The sequence below is a fragment of the Microtus oregoni genome, unplaced genomic scaffold (assembly GCF_018167655.1).
Source record: "Microtus oregoni isolate MIOR12 unplaced genomic scaffold, Mior012 000103F_ref0000194, whole genome shotgun sequence".
Classification (NCBI taxonomy): Eukaryota; Metazoa; Chordata; class Mammalia; order Rodentia; family Cricetidae; genus Microtus; species Microtus oregoni.
This window is the reverse complement of record NW_024544717.1, coordinates 1,669,947-1,694,211: the sequence shown is the minus strand read 5'-3', so window position 1 is coordinate 1,694,211 and position 24,265 is coordinate 1,669,947. Positions and strand designations below refer to the sequence as shown.

General features: G+C 53.3%; 1 protein-coding gene across 1 annotated transcript in view; it reads left to right on the top strand.

Annotated features, from left to right (window-relative positions):
• Positions 1 to 22,211, top strand: part of LOC121443247 (lysine-specific demethylase PHF2) — a 73,917-nt gene extending 51,706 nt beyond the window's left edge. The window contains exons 6-22 of the mRNA XM_041644933.1: positions 602 to 788; positions 2,249 to 2,411; positions 3,397 to 3,484; positions 3,842 to 3,948; positions 4,352 to 4,443; positions 5,519 to 5,608; positions 5,992 to 6,351; positions 7,342 to 7,461; positions 7,839 to 7,954; positions 9,707 to 9,885; positions 9,977 to 10,047; positions 10,684 to 10,844; positions 16,200 to 16,471; positions 17,979 to 18,074; positions 18,548 to 18,657; positions 19,225 to 19,612; positions 20,286 to 22,211. Coding sequence (XP_041500867.1) covers positions 602 to 788; positions 2,249 to 2,411; positions 3,397 to 3,484; positions 3,842 to 3,948; positions 4,352 to 4,443; positions 5,519 to 5,608; positions 5,992 to 6,351; positions 7,342 to 7,461; positions 7,839 to 7,954; positions 9,707 to 9,885; positions 9,977 to 10,047; positions 10,684 to 10,844; positions 16,200 to 16,471; positions 17,979 to 18,074; positions 18,548 to 18,657; positions 19,225 to 19,612; positions 20,286 to 20,374 — 2,689 coding nt within the window. The 3' untranslated portion in view covers positions 20,375 to 22,211. The remainder of the gene's footprint in view (positions 1 to 601; positions 789 to 2,248; positions 2,412 to 3,396; positions 3,485 to 3,841; positions 3,949 to 4,351; positions 4,444 to 5,518; positions 5,609 to 5,991; positions 6,352 to 7,341; positions 7,462 to 7,838; positions 7,955 to 9,706; positions 9,886 to 9,976; positions 10,048 to 10,683; positions 10,845 to 16,199; positions 16,472 to 17,978; positions 18,075 to 18,547; positions 18,658 to 19,224; positions 19,613 to 20,285) is intronic.
• Positions 22,212 to 24,265: the final 2,054 nt, after the last annotated feature.

Sequence of the window (24,265 nt, the reverse complement as noted above, 5' to 3'; positions counted from 1 at the left end):
GCCTGGCGACAGGGACTGCAGCAGAGGCCATGGAAGAACGCTGTGGGGCTTGCCTATAGGCCAGTCTGATGAAGGCATTTTCTCAAATGAGGTTCCCTCTTGTCAGATGACTCTGGCTTGTGTAAAGTTGAAAGAAACTAACAAACACACCAGGTCACCTCTGCCTTTTCCTACCTTCTCTGAAAGTGACATAGCTGATTTGACAACAACTAAATGTGACAGGGAGTCTCTGGTCCGCCTATGTTTGCCCCAGAGAGAGGTGACTTTTCTTCAAATGGTACAGGAGGCACTGGGCCATGTGAGAAACATTTCTTCAGAGAATCTTGTGATACCAACTCCAGTGGGCCACTTTAAAGGCTCACCCCTCTTCCTGGGGTAGAGACAATATCCTCTGTGGCCTCCGCAGCCCCACACAGTGACTGGACTCCTTCCACCCTCTGGAGCTCTTGGTTTACTCCCCTATAAAGTGAGATGGCTGCCCAGGGCCTGCAGATTTACGAGGTAGCATGTGGAAGGAGCCTTGTACTGTTCCTACCTTAGAATGCATTAAAAATGGAAGCTCTGGGCCCCATTCCTTGACTGCTTCCTTTTATGGCCCCAGAATGTCTAGCTTTGTGGAGCCACCTGACATTGTGAAGAAACTGTCGTGGGTGGAAAACTACTGGCCTGATGACGCCTTGCTGGCCAAGCCCAAGGTGACCAAGTATTGCCTGATCTGTGTGAAGGACAGCTACACCGACTTCCACATAGACTCTGGGGGTGCCTCGGCCTGGTACCATGTCCTCAAGGTGAGCCACATCTCTCAAAACATAGCTCACCCTTTGCCTCCTATTCTCTGTCCTCAAGATTACAGCCCCTCCAAGCCCTGTCAGTGGCCAGGAAGTTACCCATTTCCAGTGTAGGGGGAATACTGGGATGGCCGGTTCTGGAGCAGGAAACCCACTAGATGTGTATGGGTAGAGGTACTAGTGACATATATGTATTTCCCGTTTCTAATGTCCTTAGGGCTCATTAACAATTATGGGAGGCCACTGGGTCACCTAATGCCCCAAGTAGAGTGCAGAGGTGCTGGGAAGACCTCTCAGCAACTACACTGACATCTGCAGGCAAGATGGTGGGTACCTGAGCCAGTAGGGAGGGTTGAGGGGCTTATCATGGAGGCAAAGGAGGACTTAAGAGAACAAGATGTATAGAACAACAGAAACCCTGAGCTTGGGCTCTGCCGGCAGAAACTATACATCTGCAGACTAGCTGTGCTGGACCCAGGGTGCTGGACTCACACCCTTTCTGGCTCTGTGAGACTCTAAGAAGTCATCATGGTGTCTATTCCCAGAGCATGAGGATGAGGCTCTTTCTGCTCTGGGTGCAGAGCCTGGCCGGGCTCGCACATGACCACCCGGGTCCAGTCTGGAAGCCCTGAAGCTCTCGAGAGCAGAGCTGTTAAAGACTTGCTGCGTGGCAGTTGCGTTTTTTTTTTTTTTTTAAGATTTATTTATTTATTATGTATACAGTATTCTCAGTATTCTGTCTACAGGCCAGAAGAGGGCACCAGATTTCATTACAGATGGTTGTGAGCCACCATGTGGTTGCTGGGAATTGAACTCAGGACCTTTGGAAGAGCAGGCAGTGCTCTTAACTGCTGAGCCATCTCTCCAGCCCCCAGCAGTTTGCGTTTTTTATTACCCCTGGGCACACATGGGATTTGTGGTGCCATGGAATAATGTGTGTACTGCTCCTGACCATATCAGGCTCACACACCTAGAACCTCCCTAACAGGCAGACTTCCAAAATTAAAACAGTATTGCAGGTGGGAGTGGCGAGCCTGTAAGGATGCTTTTCAGATCAGAACCCATCACCTGACCCCGGCAGGCTGAGAAGGGCACCCATTGTCCCTAGCACTGGTGGACCCTGCTGCCTGCCTCTGTGCCCAGCTTCTAGTAGGCTATATTCCCTGGGAAAAAGTCTCTAGCACCTATAGACTCTACCCCATTTGTAATGTTACCAGAACCCTGGGGGTCTCCATCTATCCCAGTGTTCCCCAACTCCCTATGACTTCTGCCCCACTCAGCATTCTCAGCACCCAGCGTACTCTGCCCCCACCCCAGCATCCTCAGCACCCGATGGGCTCTGCCCCCACCCAACATCCTTAACACCCAGCAGATTAGCTTCCACCTCAGCAGCCCAGCACCAGGTGGCCTCTGCCCCACATCCCTGGTCTTGCGGCTCTACCAGTGAGCTCTTTTTGCAGGGGGAGAAGATCTTCTATCTCATCCGGCCAGCTTCAGCCAACATCTCCCTGTATGAGCGCTGGCGGTCAGCCTCCAACCACAGTGAGATGTTCTTTGCCGACCAGGTGGACAAGTGCTATAAGTGCACTGTCAAGCAGGGACAGACCCTCTTCATCCCCTCAGGTGAGTATGCAGGACCCAGGCTGATGGCTGTCATACTCACTGCCTATTCTTCATGCTGGAGTGCCTTGCTGTCCCTGACTGGCCCAGCCCTTATGGAAGGACCAGCAGTGGGCCTTTCACAGCAGGAGGCCTGGGTGGTGGACCTGCCGTAGCCAGCACCAGGTTTCCTCAGGACTGTGTGGCAGCTGGTTTTGGCGTGGGAGACCTGGCTCAGTCAGTAGCTCTGGATGAGGAGGGTAGGTATTAGAAGTGTTTCTAAGGAACGCTTAAACTAATATAATAAAGTATGCCCTGAGCAGCTGAGGTTGCCACGTTCTCCTGGGAGGGTGAATCCCAGAGCTGAAGAGTCCACTCTGAAAGACTCCTTCCCTCTAAAGTAATTTGACCACATCTTGAGAGTGGGGCGCAGGCCCCACTGTCCCATGCAGGAGCTGGGACCTTTCCTTATGATTATGTATATGGCTTTTTGTTTAAAATCAATATCCAAATGAGGCCCCAGAACCTGACTGAACTCAGCCTCTGCCTCTGGCTCTAGGATCTTCCTTCCCTGAAGCCATCCTCACACTTACTTTGGAAGGCCTTTTAGTTCTCTGGATTCTGGCCCAAGCCTCATCCCCCTGGAATAACTTAGAGACAAATCTCAGCCTCTAGGAAGAGTGACAATTCCAGCCCTGCCTCTTCTCACCCCTGTGTGGGCAGGTCTGAGATTGGGCTCCCTCTCCTGATGCTGGGCTGCCCGGGGGTGTCCTGACTATGTCTGGTTGGCTCCGAAGCCTCAGTTTCTCTATTTGTCTGGTACTGGGGTGTTACCTCAGACACACTCCACTCTCCGTCTTTCTCAGAGGTTCCTACCTGGCCCAAGCAGGGAGGAACAATGAGGCAAGGCCTGGGATGGTAGGAGCTGTAGTCCATGGTGAGTGGGGAAGGTGAAAGCAGTTATGGGAAGAAGGTAGAAGCTAGCCACAGCTCTGTATGTCTCCCTCAGGCTGGATATATGCCACACTCACGCCCGTGGACTGCCTGGCCTTCGCTGGACATTTCCTCCACAGCCTTAGTGTGGAGATGCAGATGAGGTAGGAACTCCTGCAGTGCTGTCTCCCCTTGGACCAGGCTGCCCAACGGGCACCATAGCCAGACTCCTGGCTGGACTCAGCTATGGGTTGCTATGCTGACATCTCTGTGTTGAGGGAAGGAGGAATGAGTTCCATGGTCTGGGCTAGGGCAAGCCTAGTGGTGGTTTGGGATCAGGAAGGCTGCTGTCATCTTTCTTGGACTATGGCCAACCTCTCTAGTAACCATAACCCACTGCTTCAACTCAGAGTGACCATCACTTTGGATCTCTTCAGGTCCAGGGGAGGCTGAGCTGGCTCCCTTTGGTGTGGCCTACTTGATGCTCCCTGCACTGATTCTTTCTTTTCTGTGGCTTCCAGGGCGTATGAGGTGGAAAGAAGGTTAAAACTAGGCAGCCTGACTCAGTTTCCCAACTTTGAAACTGCCTGCTGGTACATGGGGAAGCACCTATTGGAAGCATTCAAAGGTACCTGTCACTCCAGGTTGGGTGACTTGAGCCTGCAGTCCTGGTCTAAGGGACATCTTGGCCCTTTGTGAGCCCTGGTCATGCCTCCTTAGGACACAGGATAAGAGGGTCCCTGGGGTCTTGGTGTAAGCTCTGACCCACCTAGACAGGGCTGGGGATCCTGGGCAGAGAGGGGAAATAGACAAGGCCTGTCCAAGGCCCTGTTTGGTAAGCTTCATGTGGGATGGGAAGAGATGGAAGGTCAGTCATTTCCCTGCAGGGCAGGTGCCAGGTGGTCGGGTCCCCCAGATTCCAAGGAGAACCGTTGGCAGTTGGACTGGTGCCCTGGAGCAGTGGCCTCTGGAAGGCCTCTTGCTGGGGCAGGCTAAGCAGCCACCACACTAACCTGTCGTGTCCTTCCCAGGTTCTCACAAGTCTGGGAAACAGCTGCCCCCACATTTAGTCCAAGGAGCTAAAATTCTCAATGGTGCTTTTAGGTCATGGACGAAGAAGCAGGTAGGGAGCGCTCACTTGTGTTCTTGTCTGAGGGAACAGGGAGTGGGTGGGGAAGAGAGCAAGCCTGTGTCCTACAGAGCAAGTGTAGGCACTGTCTTCCCCAGGCTGGCCTAAGCTGGCCTGCTGACACTAACCATGATCCCCTGAGGGGTGTGTTGGACAGATGTAGGTCGTCTGGGCCAGCCTGGGGTTATTGGCCCCAGGGCTAGATTCCCTCAGGAGTTTTGGCTAGGACAAGTTTCTGATAACCTGGAGAGGGCAGGAAGGGCCCCAGGAAGGGCTGGTGCATTGACCACACATCTGGATCTGGACAGGAAGTGCTAGGGATGCACTCGTGGCTCCTGTTACTCAGCATCCACACAGTCTGTGGATGTAGCCTCCCAGCTAACTTGCTTTGTGACCTGGGGGTACCTTTATCTCCTCCTTATCCTCCCCTGTGCACTGGTTTCCTCCAGCCCCTGGGAACTGTTTCTCAGAGGTCACGGGGATGAAAGTGTTCCACTGACTTTCTCCTCTTGCCTGGATTGTTTCTACAGAAGGAGAAATTAGTCTGGCCTAGCCTAGGGTAACCTTGTGATATTGTCTCCTGCTAGGGGCTCTTGCTATTCAGAGTGCCTGTTCACCTGCTACTTGAGGGACAAGGGGCCACTTCTAGGTCACAGAGAAAAGTGGGAGGTCTCAGAGAGCCTTAGCAGAGGCCAGGTAGGGAACCATGTCCATGGCCTGTTTCTACCCATGTGTGGGCCTGGTGGAGAGGGCTGCCAGTGTTCTCCTGGGACCATTCAATGGCTGCCATCTTCTTGAGACCCAGAGCTGGGACAGTCCAGGGGTCCCTCCCACCTCACCTTAACTACATAGTCAGGAAGAGAAAGCTGGCCACATTCACTCCATAGTCAGCTAGCTGGTGGTGGCATCAGGCAAGACCCAGTCTTTTCCACTAACAGAAGCAGCTCACAGAGACAGGGCCCAGGATCTTGGGCACCAGGCCTTAAGGGCTCCATGGCAGCCTCTCACCCCATGGGAATGACTGAGGTACTGCGGTGGCCAGGTTGGCACTGACCCCACTGTTCCACAGGCTTTGGCAGAGCACGAGGACGAGCTCCCCGAGCACTTCCGGCCCTCGCAGCTCATCAAGGACCTGGCCAAAGAGATCAGGCTCAGCGAGGTAAGCCGTGCCGGGGTGACAGACCCCTGGGACGAGCCTGCCAGGGAACTTTCTCTGCGTTAGTGTTGTGCCCAGTGTGTGGAGAGTGCTTGGGGATAAAGGCAAAGGGAGAGAAGAGTGGGGAACCCTGAGTCCAGTCTGAGTCCCTGTTCTCCTGAGTCTGGAGGACCTGAGCCTGTGTCACACATGGGGCTCTAGGGTTCTGTGGACATGTCTTGTGTTATTGGATAGCGTGTGAGCATGCAGCATGCCCCTTGACAATGTGGAGCAAATATGGATGTCATATGGTGTGGGCTGTGTGCTCCTTTCTGACTATAAGGGTCCCCCGAGTCCTGTCATGGTCTAGAGGGAACACAAATGATCCTCTCCTTTTCCCACACCAGAACACCTCCAAAACTGTCCGACCTGAAGTAAATGCTGTCGCCTCCTCAGATGAGGTCTGTGATGGGGACCGGGAGAAGGAGGAACCGCCATCTCCTATTGAGGCTACCCCACCTCGATCCCTTCTGGAGAAAGTGTCCAAAAAAAAGACACCCAAGACTGTGAAGATGCCCAAGCCATCCAAAATCCCCAAGCCATCCAAGCCCCCCAAACCCCCCAAAACCCTGAAGCTCAAGGATGGCAGCAAGAAGAAAGGGAAGAAGTGCAAGGAGTCAGCCTCACCCACCATCCCCAACCTGGATCTGCTTGAGGCCCACACAAAGGAGGCACTGACCAAGATGGAGCCACCCAAGAAAGGAAAGGTGGGGCCCTTGAGCTTCTCCCCCTAATGTGCTGAGGTCACACCAGAGGGAACAGCAAGGACTGACATGTTTTTGCTTTCCTTTGTTACTGGGTGGGGAGGGGAGACCAGCTGTGGAGTATGGTCTCCAGAGAGTACAGGGGTCCAGGGTGTGCCTATTGATAAATCTGAACAAAATACTTCCCTGTCTGCCAGCCACTAGGCCTGCACATCAGGCCAAGACCCCAGACAGACCCGCAGAGCAGTGAGGCCCCTGGAGAGAGCTAGCACAGCATGTTTATGTGTGCGGGGTAGCACCCAGGAGGTCCACTGGATTGGTGCAGGGTGGTGGTGTTTAGGCAGAGGCCACCCTGCTTAGTTTTCTTAAGTACTAGAACCCACCTTTGGACTAAGGCCCTGAAGATATACAAGGCATCAGTTTGAGGAGGACACTGGGGGAAGGCAGAGGGTTAGGAGAAGGGGTTGTTATGAGGGCCTGAGCCCTGGTGGACAGAGAGAGATGGGCTCACTGAGGGTCATACTGAACCATGAGATTAAGGACTATTGGTTGTGAACTCCTTCCAGGATGAGTACACTTCTCTCCTACATCTTGGGGGCCATGCCCATGCCTTGTAATATTACATTGGTGCTGTTTTTCTGGGGCAAGGAGGGAGGGAGAGAAGGATGTATATATGTATGAGTAGGTTAGGTGGATGGGTGGGTTGGTCAGTTGAAGGACAACGGATGGATAGATGGACAGGCGGATAGGTGGGTAAATGGATAAACAGGTGGATGAAGAACAGATAGGTGGTGGATGGTTGAATGAGAAATGAAGGCTAAATGAACAGATAGATAAATGGGCAGATGAAGGAACGGATAGATGAATGAACAAGTGGATGAATGGATAGATGTGTGGACCAACAGGAGTGAGCCACTGGGCTTCTGTGCCATTGTAACCCCAGCCTATTTACCTTCTCTGTCCACCTTTGGGTCATGACTGTTCTGTTTGCAGACCCCAAAGAGTGTCCTGAGTGTTCCCAATAAGGACACAGTCCACACACAGAATGACGTGGAGAGGCTGGAAATCCGAGAGCAAACGAAGAGCAAATCAGAGGCCAAGTGGAAGTACAAGGTGAGCGTGGGGTGTAGACCTGTGGTAGCGTATGTTCTGTCCCCAGGAGGTGGGGCCTTAGGAAAGTCTGTGTGAATCTGGAGTGCACGTTACCTCCCATAAGCCACTCTCTGTGGAGAGTGTGGGAACAAACCCGAATGTGTCATCTTCTCCTGTCTTCCTCCGTCCTTTCACCTTCTTCATGGTCTGGGTTCCCATTCCCTGAGGCTGCGCAGCACTCCAGGGTGGGTCCTGCATGCTGATGACTAGACCAGCATTAGCATCTATGACCAGCTTTCCTGGGCATGTTCTAGTCCCCAGTTATACCCACTAACATGGATTGGAATACTAGCCCCTCATTCCAGTGGGCTCAGGGACAACCTTGGTCTTGCTTTCAGAACAGCAAACCTGACTCTTTACTGAAAATGGAGGAGGAGCAGAGGTTGGAGAAGTCACCCCTGACTGGGAACAAGGACAAGTTCTCCTTTTCTTTCTCCAACAGAAAACTTCTGGGGTATGTGAGAGCCTGGGCAGGGGTGAGGGTGGACCTATAGATGTCCCATATCACATACATGTTCCCATAATGTTCATGCAATCTACACTACACGTAACAAATACTGTGCATCATTCTGTACTCACAGACATATCTGTCACATGCACACACCAGTAGATAGTCCAAATTGTACTTCATGTATGTATGACATCATACACACAAACATACATTTCATCATAACCTCTACCAACACTGTCCATACCAGACATACACCTCACATACCATACATATACAGACATTTATATACCCTCATTGCATGTGTGTGTGCGCGTGCGCGCGCGCGCGCACACACACACACACACACACAGTACATTTGGTTGACACCCTTCAGTGGCTCTTTCCAGAGTCACTGACTTGCTCACTGCCACTCTGTTGCATGGAACACCTTTGTTTCTGCTTCCAGAACAGTCTGCAGGGTACATGAGGAATACAGCTATAGTGAGGGCCAGTGAGGCAGAGTAGCTGGCGTGAACTAATGCTGAGGATCAAATAGGGATTAGGGTACAGGTCTCTGAGCCCAGTGGCCAGTAGGGCAGGACGATACAATCTCAGTAAATGCAAGAGTCCACATAAACTTATGGCTGTGATGGATGCCATGGGGAAGGGTGCAGATTTGGGTGTGGAGGGCCTCGGGGATGCTGAACTGAAAGGGGAGGTGCCAGCTTCGGACCTAGGTTAGTCTCAGCATGGCCACTGCGGCCTCGGTTTCAGTTGTGGGCAGGAAGATACCACACAGGCACCTGTGCCACATCCATAATCCCCACGTGGTGTGGGGTGACAGATGTGTCCTGTGAGATGGAGAACAGGGCTGGGGCCAAGTGGATGCACTTGTGGTTACTTGGTGGAGTGGAACCCACACGGGCCTGGCCTTGCTACCCTGATTGGATGAGTCTGCTTCTGCCATTTCATTAGAAGTGTCATTTATGGGTCTCAAAGAAGCTTTCCAGAGACATCAGTTCTATGACAGGGCCATGTGTTCAGAATATGCAGACAAAATAGATGAGCCTCTCGAGCCTTACGCACACGCATGTGCACGGGTGTGGTGGTCTGTGCTTTAACAAGACAGCAGGACCACAGCCTTTTCCGAGGATGCTGGAGGCTACTATGGCCTGGTGTGCTCTCTGTCAATGTGGCCAACATTCTGTTCAGCTTGTTGTCCTTCCTATTGAGAAAGTCTGTCCTGAAGGTCCAGAGAGGCCTAAGCCTGATCTACTCATGGGGAAAACAGCATCCCTGCCTTGCCATAGCAAGAAGAAAGACACACAATATTTTATAGCCCAGTGGAGGTGCCCTGTGGCTCAGCCCTGAGGTGTTATTGGTTTTTGTTTGTTTGTTTTGTAAAAATAAGTATGCATCAAAAGACATGAAAGTTGGATTTGATTTAAACTCTGGCAGGCTGGCAAGGAGGGTGGAGGCTGTGCTTGTCAGAACCAAAGTGGGTAGATCATTCCAGAACTTAGGTTGTTTAGGTTTTTCTCCACAGTGCTTGACTGGGCCTCATACCAGGTGACATGGAGGGAAGGAGGGAGCTATAGGATTGGGCCATGTCCCTTCCCATGAGCAGACTCCCCCAGTTGAAACTAAGGGTTGCATAGTCCCTGGCCAGCTGCTTGCCTTCCAGGTGGATGTTTTCTTCCAGGTCCCCGTAAGGTTCTGTTGTCTGCTAGCCTCAGGGCCCTGGGGTCACCCACTGACCTATCCCTTCTACTCTAGCTCCAAGGCCCTCAGGCCTCCGAGCAGCCCTGGTGTGTTCGGGACCTTGCAGAGCTTCAAAGAGGACAAGGCCAAGCCCGTGCGCGATGAGTATGAGTATGTTTCCGATGATGGGGAGCTGAAGATAGACGAGTTTCCCATCAGGAGGAAGAAGAACGCCCCCAAAAGGGACTTGTCCTGTGAGTGTGGTGGGCGTGGGCAGGAGGTTCCAGGTGGTCTTGGCCAACACCCCGGAGGCCTCCACTTGACTCCTGTCTGTTGTGCTTTCAGTCTTGTTGGACAAGAAGGAGGCGCTCCTCATGCCCACCCCGAAACCGAAGCTGGACTCTGCAGTATACAAGGTGAGCCACCCAGCTCTGCCCTCGGCCTCTGCAGCATGCTTCTGCTGGATGTGCAGGGACATCCACCCTCACCTGCCATGGACTGGGCTCCGTGTAGGAAGGACAAAGTCTTGCTCAGTCCTTGGCACGGGGATTAGTTGTTCCTCTGGGCCTGCTCCATGGGAGATAAATGCAGCAAAGCTTGTCCCCAGGTAGAGGAGTGACGGAGTGGTTCCCTGCCATCAGATTCTTACACTAAGATGACCTCCTTGACTGACTCTCTTGGGGAAAAGGGTCATTGCTGAGGTTCCATGTTTTCTGGGGAGCCCAGGAAGAACATGAACCACCTGCTGGGATAAGCTTATCTAGACCAGAGGTTTTAAGTCACAGCGTCCTGATGGAATTTGGGGCTTCCTCTTAGAAAAGAGGCAGAGGGTATAAAGACCACTTTAACCTTTGTGGTTTCAAGAGCCCTAGGAAAGACTTGGCACCCATATCTGTCTCATAAGAGCCTCGCCCATTGCATGAGCCTGAGTCTATCCTGTAGCATTCATTAGGCCAGACCTCCTTAAAGCTCATTTCCTCTTGAAGGACTCCCCCTCCCCCTTCCCCCAGTGTCCTACCCTGACCAGCTGCTCTCTCTATCTGGCTCCTCAGAGTGACGACTCCTCTGATGAGGGCTCTCTGCACATTGACACGGACACCAAGCCTGGCCGCAATGCCAAAGTCAAGAAGGAGAGTGGGAGCTCAGCCGCAGGCATCCTGGACCTGCTGCAGGCCAGCGAGGAGGTCGGGGCACTCGAGTACAACCCCAACAGGTGGGCTCTGACTGCATCTGCAGCGCTTAGAGCTCAGGATAGCCCGGGACTGGTCACACAGTGATGCAGACAGGGACCAGCCTCTGATTGCAGAGAGCTGGGCTTGGGGAGCAGCCAGGATAGGCCTCCTTTCATCCTTCGATTCACACATTGCTGGCTCGGGTTTTAAGCACTTCCATTGTTTATTTCTCATCGAAACTTTAGTGGCATTTCCAGGTGTGCACTGACAGCTGACTGAGGGGCACAGCCTACACTTCCTAACACATCGGGGACAGTAGTTCCCTCCCAACTCTCTAGTTTTGTGATATCTTAGGACTCCAGCTGTATAGGTGAGGAAACTGAGGTTCAGGGAACTTAGCCTTCTCGCGGCCCCACAACTTGGAGGTAGCAGAGGCAGGCCCAGGCTCTGGATTGTAGTTGGTATTTTTTTACTCTTTGGGTTAAGCAAATGTAACATAAAAGATTGTAACACACCTTTGCATCATTAAACAAATACTCCAGAGTGTAAACAAATGTAACACATCGTAAACTAATATTCCACAACACTGGATTGACCTGACTCAGGAGCCCAACTTGGGCTCAGGGCTGCTAAGGAGTTGTTGGGTACTGAGCTATGTTTACTTGTGAGTGCCAGTCCCTCATGATCCCTCATATTCAGGAAGGCAAGTCTCATAGGCCTCTCTTGGATGCAGATGACTGCCTTGGGCAACAGCTCACACCAACTTTCCCAAGGCTGCTCCAGCAGGTGGAGGCCTGGGTCAGGTCTGCTGGTAGATGATATGAAGATTCCGGTAAGGTGGATTAAGGACTTGATTGAAGCAAGCTTTTCCTAAATTAGTTGGCCATATTTTATTTCATAGATTGCTGTTTTGAGCGCAATATCGTGTTCACAGTCAGCCAGCCTCAGGCACTTTCCTGGTGGGAGTGAAGCATGATGGGAGGGGTGTGCATGGCTTTGGGCACAGGATCCTGGCTCAGCCTGACATGATGCAGTGAAAGTCTTGGTGGCCACATGGCGAAGCCTGGCTGTGGCCTCTTCCCCATTGGAAGTGAGCCCCTCCACATTCCAGACTGTGGACCTGTGCAGGACTCTACACAGTCTATGGTGGTGGCAATGCCTGGCTTTTGGGAGGAAGTATGTGTTAGCTAACACTTTGATGACTGATCTCGGGGTCTGAGAGACCCTCTCCCCCAACACCCTGGATTCCCCGTGACCTCAATGGAAAGGCATGGGAAGTTGGAACATGGGGTGAACCTGGCACCACCCAGGATGAGGGGATGAGGGCAGAAGGGGCCTTGGTCTTAGCCATCAGGTACCTTGTTATGGGTGCTGTGGAGAGGGAACTCTGGGTGGCGTGGAGATGGAACACAGATGGGGCCATTTGAGCCCTTATCTGTGAGGCCAGGAGGGGGCTGTCTGCTAACGAGAAACCAGAGCTGCCATGGCCTTGTGCCCCAAGTCTGGGGAGAGCGCTCTGCAGACACTGCCTCCATCCTCACACACGTGCCTGCTGTGCCTGCCGGAGTCTCGGAGACCAGCCAGCCCCTCAGCCTGCCGCAGGCAGTTCCTCTCCCAAAGTCTCCCATTTGGAGCATAGGTCATTTTTTGATGGTCCATTTGCTCTGTTTTAAGTACTGACTGTTTGGAAAAAAAATAGCTGAAGAAAAGGGAGGAAAATATGTTAATTTCTTGAGGCTGGTTTGCTTGGTGTTTACCGCTGTGGGAGAAGAAGGGGATTTGGGTATGGTAATTGGAGGATTAAAGTATTATTTTCCATGCTGACTGGTTAAACTCTGCTCATTGATTCTCCAGCAACCTTGTAGATAGATGGGCCAGCTGGGTCTGGGGTCACCCAGATGGCATGGGTGGGCAGAGCTCATGCTCAAGTGGGCTCTCTTGGGGGTCCTGTCATCAGTGTTTAGGATCCTCATGGCCGATTTCCCTGTGATCTGCTTTGTACTAGAGCTTTGTACCTAGAGAGTATAAGTGAGCTATTTGTTCTTGACAGTGATCTGCCCCTGCTCTGAGAAGTCCATGAGACTGGCATAGCTCGACAGTGCCAGGGCAGCTGCTGGCCTGCAAAACATAGTCCAGGCATTGTGCATGGGGCAGAGCAGGCATTATGAGGGTGGTTTCAGCATTGCTTTCTGCAGAACTCAGGGCTGTGTGACTTGGCCTTCCATTATGACTTCAGCCCAGGAGGCAGCTTATACAGAGGGCGGTGGGGACAGTTGCTTCCCTTTCCTCAGGCTCAGGAAATGTCCCTTGGTCCATGGGGCATTGGCCTAGGAGATAGCTTTTGTCCAATCTTACCTATCCAGCCCCAGCGGGGCTGTTCCATCTCTTTGACCCCCCCCCCCCCCAGGACCTTTGTCTCTAGAATCCTTGTGCAGCAGCTTTTCCAGGTCCCTGTTGGAGCTCTGCCTGGGTCCCTCAGCCTGTACACAAGGCGATGTGCCATCTTGAGCAGTAGAGGGAAGCATGGAGGGGACACCTGGTCTGCACAGTGCTGTGTGCTCTCACCGCCATTCATCACCATTCTGGGCCTGGGGTTGCCATGAAATCGTCTCACACACCCTCTTCTCAGAGCCTGGGCTGCCTTTTCCTGCAAAAGTCTTTCTTAAGGTGTCCAAATACTGGGATGTCATTCTCAGATATTCAGGATATAGCAAGGTATAAGCTGGAGACAAGAGGGCTTTGATGCAAGAGTCTCAGAAGAAAAGGGACCAAAGAGTGCAGGGTGGGGACAGTGGGAGCCTATGGGCCTCCAGTCCGGACCCTGCTGGAGCTGTACCCTGTGCTGCTAGAGCTTTTCTTCACCAGCTAGAGTAAGCCATTCTTTTCTAGGCTGGGCTTAGCTACAGGGCTGCTGAGCTAGAGTAAGTGTCTAAAGTCCCCAGAGAGAGCTCTCACTGGGCCAGTTTATCATGGAGCCATGTGCTCTCTCTGCCTGTGCATCACATGGACATTTGGATCCTCTGCTAGACCATGACTCGGAATCTCCTGGGGGGGGGGGGCTAGGTGTGGGCATTCTTAAAGCTGTCCAGGAGGCTATAGCTTAGACAGGTGGGAAGTCTGTACTGGAGGAGGTGAGCAGGCTGGGCCAGCACAGGGTGCTAAGGAGGCAGGAGCTAGATCCTGTTGGAGGGTCTGGTGGAGACTGAAGACTACCCAAAACCTAGCCCTAAGGGTCTCTGCAGTCCAGCAGCGGCCAGGCCTCAGGTCCAGGGATAGTGGTGAGCATTACTCCCTGAACCTAGTTTGGGATGCTCTTTCTGGAAGGCAAGGTACCAGTGCAGCCAAGCAGAGATGAGGGCATGGGACAGTAGATAAGGGCATTGCTAGAAGAGCACAAAAAGGGCATAGCAACAAGGACTGCAGAAGAGTGTGGATGGAACCCTGTGGGCAGTCTGCATGGAGGTGGAAGAGAGGAAGTCTGGGGGTCAAGAGAAAGCTTGCAGTATGGAGGGACCCAGAGAGGGGAGCCTGGCTGAGTCGAGGCATGGCTGTGCCTAACAAGAGACGCGTTGTTACAGATAGAGATATGGTATGCATATAGGTGTGCATGGCGGGAGTGCGGGGCTGAGTACAGGTGTAGATGAGAGTATACATGCAGGTGTTGATGGAGGTGTAGGTGCAGGTGTAGATGAGGGTGCAGGTGTAGATGAGGGTGCAGGTGTAGATGGATGTGTGCAGGTGTAGATGAGGGTGCAGGTGTAGATGGTTGTGTGCAGGTGTAGATGAGGGTGCAGGTGTAGATGGATGTGTGTGCAGGTGTAGATGAGGGTGCAGGTGTAGATGGTTGTGTGCAGGTGTAGATGAGGGTGCAGGTGTAGATGGTTGTGTGCAGGTGTAGATGAGGGTGCAGGTGTAGATGAGGGTGCAGGTGTAGATGGATGTGTGTGCAGGTGTAGATGAGGGTGCAGGTGTAGATGATTGTGTGCAGGTGTAGATGGATGTGTGTGCAGGTGTAGATGAGGGTGCAGGTGTAGATGGTTGTGTGCAGGTGTAGATGAGGGTGCAGGTGTAGATGGATGTGTGTGTAGGTGTAGATGAGGGTGCAGGTGTAGATGATTGTGTGCAGGTGTAGATGGAGGTATAGGTGTGGGTGTAGATGAAACTGCAGGTGTAGATGGATGTGTGTGCAGGTGTAGATGAGGGTGCAGGTGTAGATGGTTGTGTGCAGGTGTAGATGTGTGTGCAGGTGTAGATGGTTGTGTGTGCAGGTGTAGATGAGGGTGCAGGTGTAGATGGTTGTGTGCAGGTGTAGATGTGTGTGCAGGTGTAGATGGGTGTGTGCAGGTGTAGATGGGTGTGTGCAGGTGTAGATGAGGGTGCAGGTGTAGATGGTTGTGTGCAGGTGTAGATGAGGGTGCAGGTGTAGAGGGTTTTGTGCAGGTGTAGATGAGGGTGCAGGTGTAGATGGATGTGTGCAGGTGTAGAGGGTTTTGTGCAGGTGTAGATGAGGGTGCAGGTGTAGATGGTTGTGTGCAGGTGTAGATGAGGGTGCAGGTGTAGATGAAACTGCAGGTGTAGATGGTTGTGTGCAGGTGTAGATGTGTGTGCAGGTGTAGATGGGTGTGTGCAGGTGTAGATGAGGGTGCAGGTGTAGATGGGTGTGTGCAGGTGTAGATGAGGGTGCAGGTGTAGATGGTTGTGTGCAGGTGTAGATGAGGGTGCAGGTGTAGATGGGTGTGTGCAGGTGTAGATGGATGTGTGTGCAGGTGTAGATGAGGGTGCAGGTGTAGATGGTTGTGTGCAGGTGTAGATGAGGGTGCAGGTGTAGAGGGTTGTGTGCAGGTGTAGATGAGGGTGCAGGTGTAGATGGGTGTGTGCAGGTGTAGATGGATGTGTGTGCAGGTGTAGATGAGGGTGCAGGTGTAGATGGGTGTGTGCAGGTGTAGATGGAGGTGTAGGTGTAGGTTTAGAGGGATGTGTATGCAGGTGTAGATGAGGGTACAGGTGTAGATGAAAAGACATAGGCAGCTGAGCCTCTGGCCAACTCAAGTTGTAAGAACCATTGGGTGACGGTGTGAGATCTGATCCAATCCATCTGCACTCTATGCGTTTTCTTGTGACCCACGTCTATTCCTTTCCCAGAGTGTGGCTGAGAGTACAGAAGGGCCGGCCAGGCCTTCCCACTGCTAAGTCACCAATCCGTGTACACCGCTCTCTGTCATCTGTTGGTTGTCCAGGCCAGGTGTGTGTGCAGCCCTGGGCTTTGGGCTGCAGTTACAGCACCTTGAACTACAAATTGTGGATTGTGGGCTATGAGCTCTAGTCTATGATCCAAATGTCCTGGGCTGTGGGCCAAGGGCCATGGCTGAGTGCCTGTTGTCTCTCTGTGTCCCCAGCCAGCCCCCTGCCTCCCCCAGCACACAGGAAGCCATTCAGGGAATGCTGTCCATGGCCAACCTGCAGGCCTCTGACTCCTGCCTGCAGACCACATGGGGCACTGGCCAGGCCAAGGGTGGTTCACTGGCAGCCCATGGTGCCCGGAAGAATGGTGGTGGCAGCAAAGGCACAAGCAAGCGCCTGCTGAAGAGGACTGCCAAGAACAGTGTGGATCTGGAGGACTACGAGGAGCAGGACCACCTGGATGCCTGCTTCAAGGACTCAGACTATGGTGAGTGTGGCTGCAGGACGGGGCCTCTGCCTGTAGGGAGCAGCACTGGCCAGGAACAGATCAAGGAGGTTCATGGTACATATAGTCCAGACTGTAAAATTCATCTTGGACTGGAGTGTGGTGGTGCATGCCTTTAATACTAGCACTCTGGAGACACAGACAAGGAGGATCTCTGTGTTCTGGGCCACCCTGGTCTATAAAGTGAATTCCAAGGCTAACCAAGGCTACACAGTAAGACCCTGTCTCAAAACAAAACACGATCCTTTGGTGGCCTGGGTAACTAAAGCCATGGCCCATTTCAGAATGTCTTCCCATGAGGAAACTCTGTCCCCATTCACAGTTCACCCCTCCCCCAGCCCTGACCGCTTGTCGTGTTCTTCAGGTCTTTGAGGATTTGTTCAAGATACATTATCTAAATGAGTCATATAACATGTGACCTTTTGTGGGTCTGTCCATACTGTGGCATGTGCCAGAATTTCCTTCCTTTTTCAGGCATAGTAATATTCTTTCCTGTGTGTATGAATCGTACCGTAAGTCCTTGCATGCATTCATCCCTGGGCCCTTTGCCTCTTCTTTTGGCTGCTGGGAACATGTACAGGTTCCTCGGTTCCTTTGCCGTGTTTTTGAGAGGGCCCTGCTGGGTCATAGGTCACTGTGTATTTAGCTCTCTGAGGTCTTGGCTGACAAGTGTCCATTCAACTGAACATTTTGCAGTGACAGAGCTTTGGGGTCATTGCACCCACCCTGCCTGTAAGATGGAAAAACTTAGGCCCAAGGATGACCCTGCAGAAACCAGCAAGGCTCTGGCCTTCTGCCGTGGACAGTCACCAGGCTGCCTACCAGCATAATCTGCCTGACTTAGGCACCTGATTTCTTCTTCACCCCACCTCAGGGAACATTCCATCAGTGTTGCTGGTCCAGGCTCCTCATCTACAGGGCTAACATGGGTTTAGTCCAGTGTCATTCTGGTGGACCCACAGTGCAGGGGTCACTATTGGGGGGGGGAGGTCCCTGAGCCAGGGATGCTCCAATGACCATGTACGCTACTAGGCAGACACCTTCTTCCAGTTTGCTAGGAGGGTCTCAGGGCTTCAGACAGTGGAATTAGCCCAGTTGCCTCCGTTTCTCACTCCCCACTGTAGCAGCCTCCAGAAGGACTGCGTGTCTCGGGCTCCTGAGGGAGCTGAGGAGAGTGATCCAAGTGACTGAGGCTTTCAGGCACCAGGCCAGCCTGGGGTGGGTGTGGCTGGCAGCCTGTACACACACACTCCTGCCAAGTGTAGGTGCCCTTGCTGTGCAGTTCCAATTGTACAGCAAGTCTGAGAACCTAAGGACAGATCTGGGGCCACCACTCAGGAAGGTCCCTGAGCCACTGCAGCACCCCCCCCCCCCAGCCCTGGCTGTACCCAACCACTCAGGAAGGTCCCTGAGCCACTGCAGCATCCCCCCCCCCAGCCCTGGCTGTACCCAACCACTCAGGGGCCTGCTTTCCCATTGCCTCCTTCAGTTTACCCGTCACTGGAGTCTGACGAAGATAATCCTGTCTTCAAGTCCCGGTCAAAGAAGAGGAAAGGTTCAGACGATGCCCCCTACAGCCCCACAGGTAGAGCTGGGCTGGGGCCTGATATGTGGACGTAGGTGTGGCTCTAGACATGCCCAGAGGAGATGGATCAGCTCCCCATAGGGCCCCAACTGGGGCTCTGCTTTGTGTATTGGGACCTCTGAGCATAGACCTTACTTTAGATCCTTCTCACTTGGTCCCCTCCTTTCCAGAGTGCTGGGTTAGAAGATCTAGGAGGGGCACCAGACACATGCTGGGGTGGTGGGTGGGATCAGGCATCTCCACCTTTCAAGGTTCCCTGCCTACCTAGCTTCCCCTGCCCGGTTTGCTGGGCCTTCCATACTGCCTCATAGATTTCCTCAGCATGGCCCAACCTGGGGAGAGCAGATGAGATCTGGCTTCCCATGCAGACAATTAGATATTTGTGGTCCCCCAGACTCAGAGATGGTCTGGGGTGAATGACCACCACTTCCAGCACCTGACTAACTGGTTTGCATTTTCCATGTCTTCCACAGCCAGAGTCGGCCCATCAGTGCCAAGACAGGACAGGCCTGTGCGTGAGGGGACCAGAGTGGCCTCTATAGAGACTGGACTAGCAGCTGCTGCAGCCAAGCTGTCCCAGCAGGTGAGGAGACTGACTTTCCCTACAAGAGTAAGTCTCCATTGTGTGAAGTTAGGCCTACCTCCAGACACCTCAACCACTGCCCGCTTGTGCAGACTGCCAGGGCTAGGGACTGGCAGGCAGGAGAGTGGCTCCAGATTCCAAGGAGGTACAGGGGAGCCAGGAAAACAGCCCCGTGCTCCTTACCCCAGACAGGCACTTCTCATTAACAGCATGATTACTCTCGGTGCCCAGGATGCCCTCACTGAGTACCTCTGGGGACTCTTCCCATCTCAAGGGTCCTGGCACTTAAGTGGTGCACACAGGCAGGAGCTGGGGCACCTCCACCTGCTCCTCTCATCTACTCTGATGGGTCATCTGTTGGCAGAACTCACAGTGGGTTCACATGGGCCAGTCTTTCTGCCGTAGGCTCGGTGGGAGAGCCCCCCTAGCCACTCTTCTGTGCTCCCTGCCTGGCGGAGCTCTGAGCCCCTTGAAGCCTGCATCTGGGTGGAAGCTGAGCTGACTGTGCCCCATCGTGGTGTGTCTGGGGCAGATGATGGGTAGCACACCTCCACACTTTATTCTTAGGAGGAGCAGAAAAACAGGAAGAAGAAGAACAGCAAAAGGAAGCCGACTCCTAACACTGCCTCCCCCTCCATCTCCACCTCCGCCTCCGCCTCCACGGGTACCACCTCGGCCTCCACCACCCCAGCCTCCACCACTCCGGCCTCGACCACCCCAGCCTCCACCACCCCGGCCTCCACCAGCACAGCCAGCAGCCAGGCCTCACAGGAGGGCAGCTCACCTGAGCCCCTACCTGAATCACACAGCAGTAGCCTGGCTGATCACGAATACACAGCAGCCGGCACGTTCGCAGGGGCCCAGGCTGGCCGTGCCTCCCAGCCCATGGCCCCTGGAGTCTTTCTCACACAGAGGCGGCCTTCTGCATCATCCCCTAACAACACTGCTGCCAAAGGTACCCCTTTTGCCCTGTCTGCCCCTGCCCTTAGGAAGCACACTGCAAGGGGGATTCTGCCCTCCAGGCGGCAGGTCCTGGGCATCTGAGACAGTTGTGTCCATGCATCTGCATGGCCCCCGCCCTTCACACGATTGTTTGCTGCTCAGTCATGTGACACAGATAGTCTGAAGTCAGGAGATAAGGCCTGAACAGGGCTTATTGATTGCAAACTTCAGGAGTCGACCTCAGCTCAGGGCTCTGACAGGCATGTGATCAGCGTTTGCCACAGGTGAAGCTGGGTGCGATATAAGCCAGGCTGGTGGGTTGAGCCCCTCTATGGCTTAGTGTCATACAGCCAGGCCTTGTGGCACCCTGTAGTCTCCCTCATCCTGCTTACTCACACTCCAGCCTGGGTCTAGTGGCCACAGTTTGGTGGCTCTTGAGATGGCCCTGTTGCCGAGGGTGGGGCCAGGGCGGCCTCACGTCCTAATCATGCCATCCTGAACCAAGTCTAGGGTGCTGTCTGTACCTCCTAGTGTTTGGCTCCATGAGGGACTTCTGAGCCCAGGGCTCAGCCTAGCTGACTGATTTTATAGAGGTGGGTGGGGCTTAGGGGGCCTGTGGGAGCCCATCCTGCTCTACCTGTCACTCTTCTTTCAAAAAAAAAAAAAATCTCTCCTCACCTCTGTAGGAAAACGTACAAAAAAGGGCATGGCCACCGCCAAGCAAAGGCTTGGAAAGATCTTGAAGATCCATCGGAATGGGAAACTACTCCTCTAAGGCTTGGAAAGCCAGGATCCTTCTGCTCTGCTCAGGACCCCCGGAGCCCCGCTACATCAGCCCCTCCCAGGAGGGTGGCTGTGCTGCCTGGCCCAGGGAGGGCCTTGCCTCCTCCCAGCCACCTCTCCCCAACACGAGCATCTGTCCCTTGAGCAGGTGGAGCGAGCGGAGCATGGCCGTCCCTTGTTGTGAACACGGACATCCTTTCTCAAGTTGCTTAGAGTGACCAGTTCCTGAAGGTGGCCCTGCCAACTTAAGGACCATTCCGGTTTCAGGACAGCCTCCAGGCACCCCACCAGAGACTGGTGACCTCTATGGTTCTGCTTGGGAGCATGAGGCCTTCAAGGAAGGTGCAGTGAGCCACGCTCACCAGCCCGAGTCCGAGCTGGCCCCAGGCTGGCAGCCTCCAAAGGCATAAAACAAGGCAAAGGACACAGAGAAAGAGAAGAGCTGTGGGGTAGCGAATGTTTCCTCCCTCCTCTTCCTGAGTGAGTCTTACAGCACTTGGCCAGTGAGGAGAGACCTCAGCTCTCTGGCTGGCAGGTAGCAGGCTAGATAGCGGGTATCGCACCCCAGATGCCTGCAGACATGTGGGGTTGTCAGGACCCACAGTTAGGTTGGTGTGTTAGTGGGTGGAGGAGCCACTGTGGGGTCACAGGGGAAGGGTGACAGCTCAGCCACGTCTTAGGGTCCAGGGGACCCAGGCTAAGCCACGTGGAGGGGCCTCACTCTGGAACAGCACTTCTAGGCTGAGGCACCCTGCCCTAAGTGGGCAGACAGGTGGGCAGGGCCACAGGGCTGGAGCCAGCATGGCAGCGCTTGTCTGAACCCCTGGGTGGCATCATGAGCATGGGCCATCCCAGGTGGCGTGTCCACCCATCGACACAGAGGGGCTGGGTTTGTTTCTCAGGCAATCCTGTATTTTCATTTTAGATGTATTTCCGGAAGCATATTTTTCATAGAATGTAGCGTGTAAATAGCTTTTTAAATGACTTCTTTTTTATAAGAGCAAAAGTATCTCTAGGAATTTCTTTCTATAGAGTCCTTCATTAACCTTTATACGAGTTTTTGCTCCCCCACCCCGGCTTTGATGGACGGCTGGGTTCTGACTCCACCCCCTTTTCTTTCTTTCTTTCCTTTTGTTACTCTTCTTGTTTTCCTCTTAGGAACTAAGGTATTGCCTGAAAAACAACGGCGCCTGCCCAGCCTTACACTCTGTCTCTCAGAGCGGATAGTACAGATCCCTTCCCACACGCCCTGCAGCCGCGTCTCCAGTCTTACACCAGCTCTTCGCTCTCCTTCGTGTGTGATGGGGGTCGGGGATGCAGTTCTTTTACTAGCACCTTGTGAAGTATTTGTGTTTCGTGATGCTGTAATTTATTAATGTTTGTAGCTTTTTATATTTGTACATTTCTTAAGAGGTTTGTTTCTACACCCGTTACCTGGATGTGTTGTCCATGAGGAGATGCAGCTTGGCGGAGGCCTTATCCACTCCCACTTGACCTGTTTGGAGGGACGCTGTCCCCAGGGCCCGGGGCTGGGAGAGGGGCATCTCGCGGGCCCCAGGCTTACTCAGAACTGGTGTTTTTAAAGTTTCCTTGACTCCGTCCTTGTGAACATTTCTATAATCTTAACCCGGGCATCAAGCTGTTCTCTCCCCTTCTCTTTTTAATTTTATTATTATTTTGGCGACATGTACATTTCTAACAAAGTTTATCGTGGCTATTAAAGTGTTCTATTTCCCAGTTCATATTACTCTTGTATCGAGTCCATGAGGTCTAAGTCAACTTAGACCAAAGTTTTAAAAAAGTAAAAATATTTCAGGTTTTGTACAGAACCATGTCTTTGTCATACTTGCTTCCTTCCCATACCCTTCTGTCACCCGTGGGACTTGTGGGGATGGAGCCAGCTCCCCTGCCTGTGCTGTGGGTGCAGCACTCCCCAGGGAGAGCCTCAGGCTGGACTCCAAAGCCACCATGCCACTCAAATGTCAAGCAGGAGTATCCATTCAGAAGAGCTCCTGGGGTCCCAAGGGTGGCAGCCTGAGGCCCTAGTCCTATAGCTCAGCCAGGGCCCAGTGCGAAGGCCTCCAATCCTCCCAGTATGTGAGGCGCCTCGACTCCCGTGGGCTCTGGCTAGGTGCATCCCTGGGGTGCATCTTTTGGCCCCCATTGATGTTATTTGCTGCCAGCCAACAGTAGCTGCCTTTCCCATTCTCTGCAATGTCATCACAGAGTGGCCATCGTGGAGGCCAGGTGACTGAGAGATGAGGCTCGTTCTGTTTGGGGAGGACACTGATGGCAGCAGGTGAACAAGAACAGGTGTGAGTCTCTCAGACCACACCTCAACTGTGTGAGAAAGAAGGTCCAGTGACAGGAAGTGACTCTGCCCTCTGAGCAAGACCCTGTGCCCTACCAACCCCATGTGCTCCTGGGTTTCTATTTTCTTCATAAGGAACTGGAGGCCAGTGTGTAGCCAAAGTCATCCAGATACAAGGAGATAGCGCGAGACTCTTATCAGTGCCCTAAGCCAGCCTGGAAACACTTGCCCAGGGGATGGATGTGGACTGGTGGCTGGGATTCCTTGTGCCTATTGACATGTAACATATCATGTGACCTTGGGTGGGCCCCTTTTCTTTAATCCTTGTGTTCTCTGGTGCCTGCTGGATGCTCAGAAGAGAGGCTCCAACCTGAGCTGTGGCTGCGTCAGTCCTGGGTGGGGTGGGAGGGGCCACACAACCTTTTTGTCCCTGGGTGGGGTAGGGTGCTACGCAACCCTTTCCATGGGGGTGGGTCTCAGTGTTGCCACTAGGTGGCACCTCGGGCTCGTGCTGAGCTACAAGCTTCAGGCACCTCTCATGCCCTCAACCCCAGTGAGCCGTGGGGTGGTCTGATGACCCTTCACCCCAGAGATTGCCCCCACCTCATCCCTGAAGATAGGAGTCAGCACTCAGCCCTGGTGTCTCCGTGCAGCCACACCCCATGGCCAACATTTGGGCCTCACACCACCCTCAAGTTGACAAGCTTGGAGCCCAGGATTCCCGCAGCAGGTGGCCGTGAGGGCTGTCAGGGAGCTGAGGATCCTGGGTCTGGGAAGAACTTCCCAATGCCATCCAGTGTTTCCCAGGGCCTGGCTGCAATCCATGCCCCCTTCCAGCCAGCTGGCTTTTGCTGTGTGCCAGGCAGGCTGTATGTCTGTGGCCAAAGAACACGGGAAGGACCCACGAGGCCCAGCTCCTTCACTCTGAATCACTGGCTTTTGTGAGTTGCCAGGAAGAGTCCCAGTGCAGCTCCGTTGGAGATGACACTTCCCTGTCAACCAGACCTCAGGCTGCTCAGACAGAACCATGGACCAAAATGAGGGACCATAGCTAGTTCTGAGCAGGCCCCAGGGAGCCCACATTGAGGATTTTGGAGTTGGCCCCAAGTAAGCAGAGGGAGCATAGGAGAGCCGCTTTCTCAGCCCTGCCCCTGGCGTGTTCTCATCTTCTCTATGCATGGCCGGGAGATCAGCAAGACGGTGACCCGGTTTACCCCTGTGTGCCCTGCTTATTTTGATACCTAGGTCCTTTGTCCTGAACCTGTTGGCAGAAATAGATCTAATTGGGAGCCCGTGGGGGTAATGCTCAGAATAAACACCAGGGGGCAGGGCAGGGCTGGGAACAGGCCAGTGACTGGCAGTTACTTCTCCCCTAGGGCATAAAACAAAGTTACCCGAGCTGGGGAAGGGGACAAGAAAAATGACATCGATTCGATTAGTAGCTGTCTTAAGCACAAGTGTCAAGACCATCTCTTATACACACGACACAACCACTCTGAAAAAAGGGGAAACTGAGGCACAGTGTCTCACAGCTGCTAGCACAGACGTTAAAAGTGAAGCCTAATCAGTTTC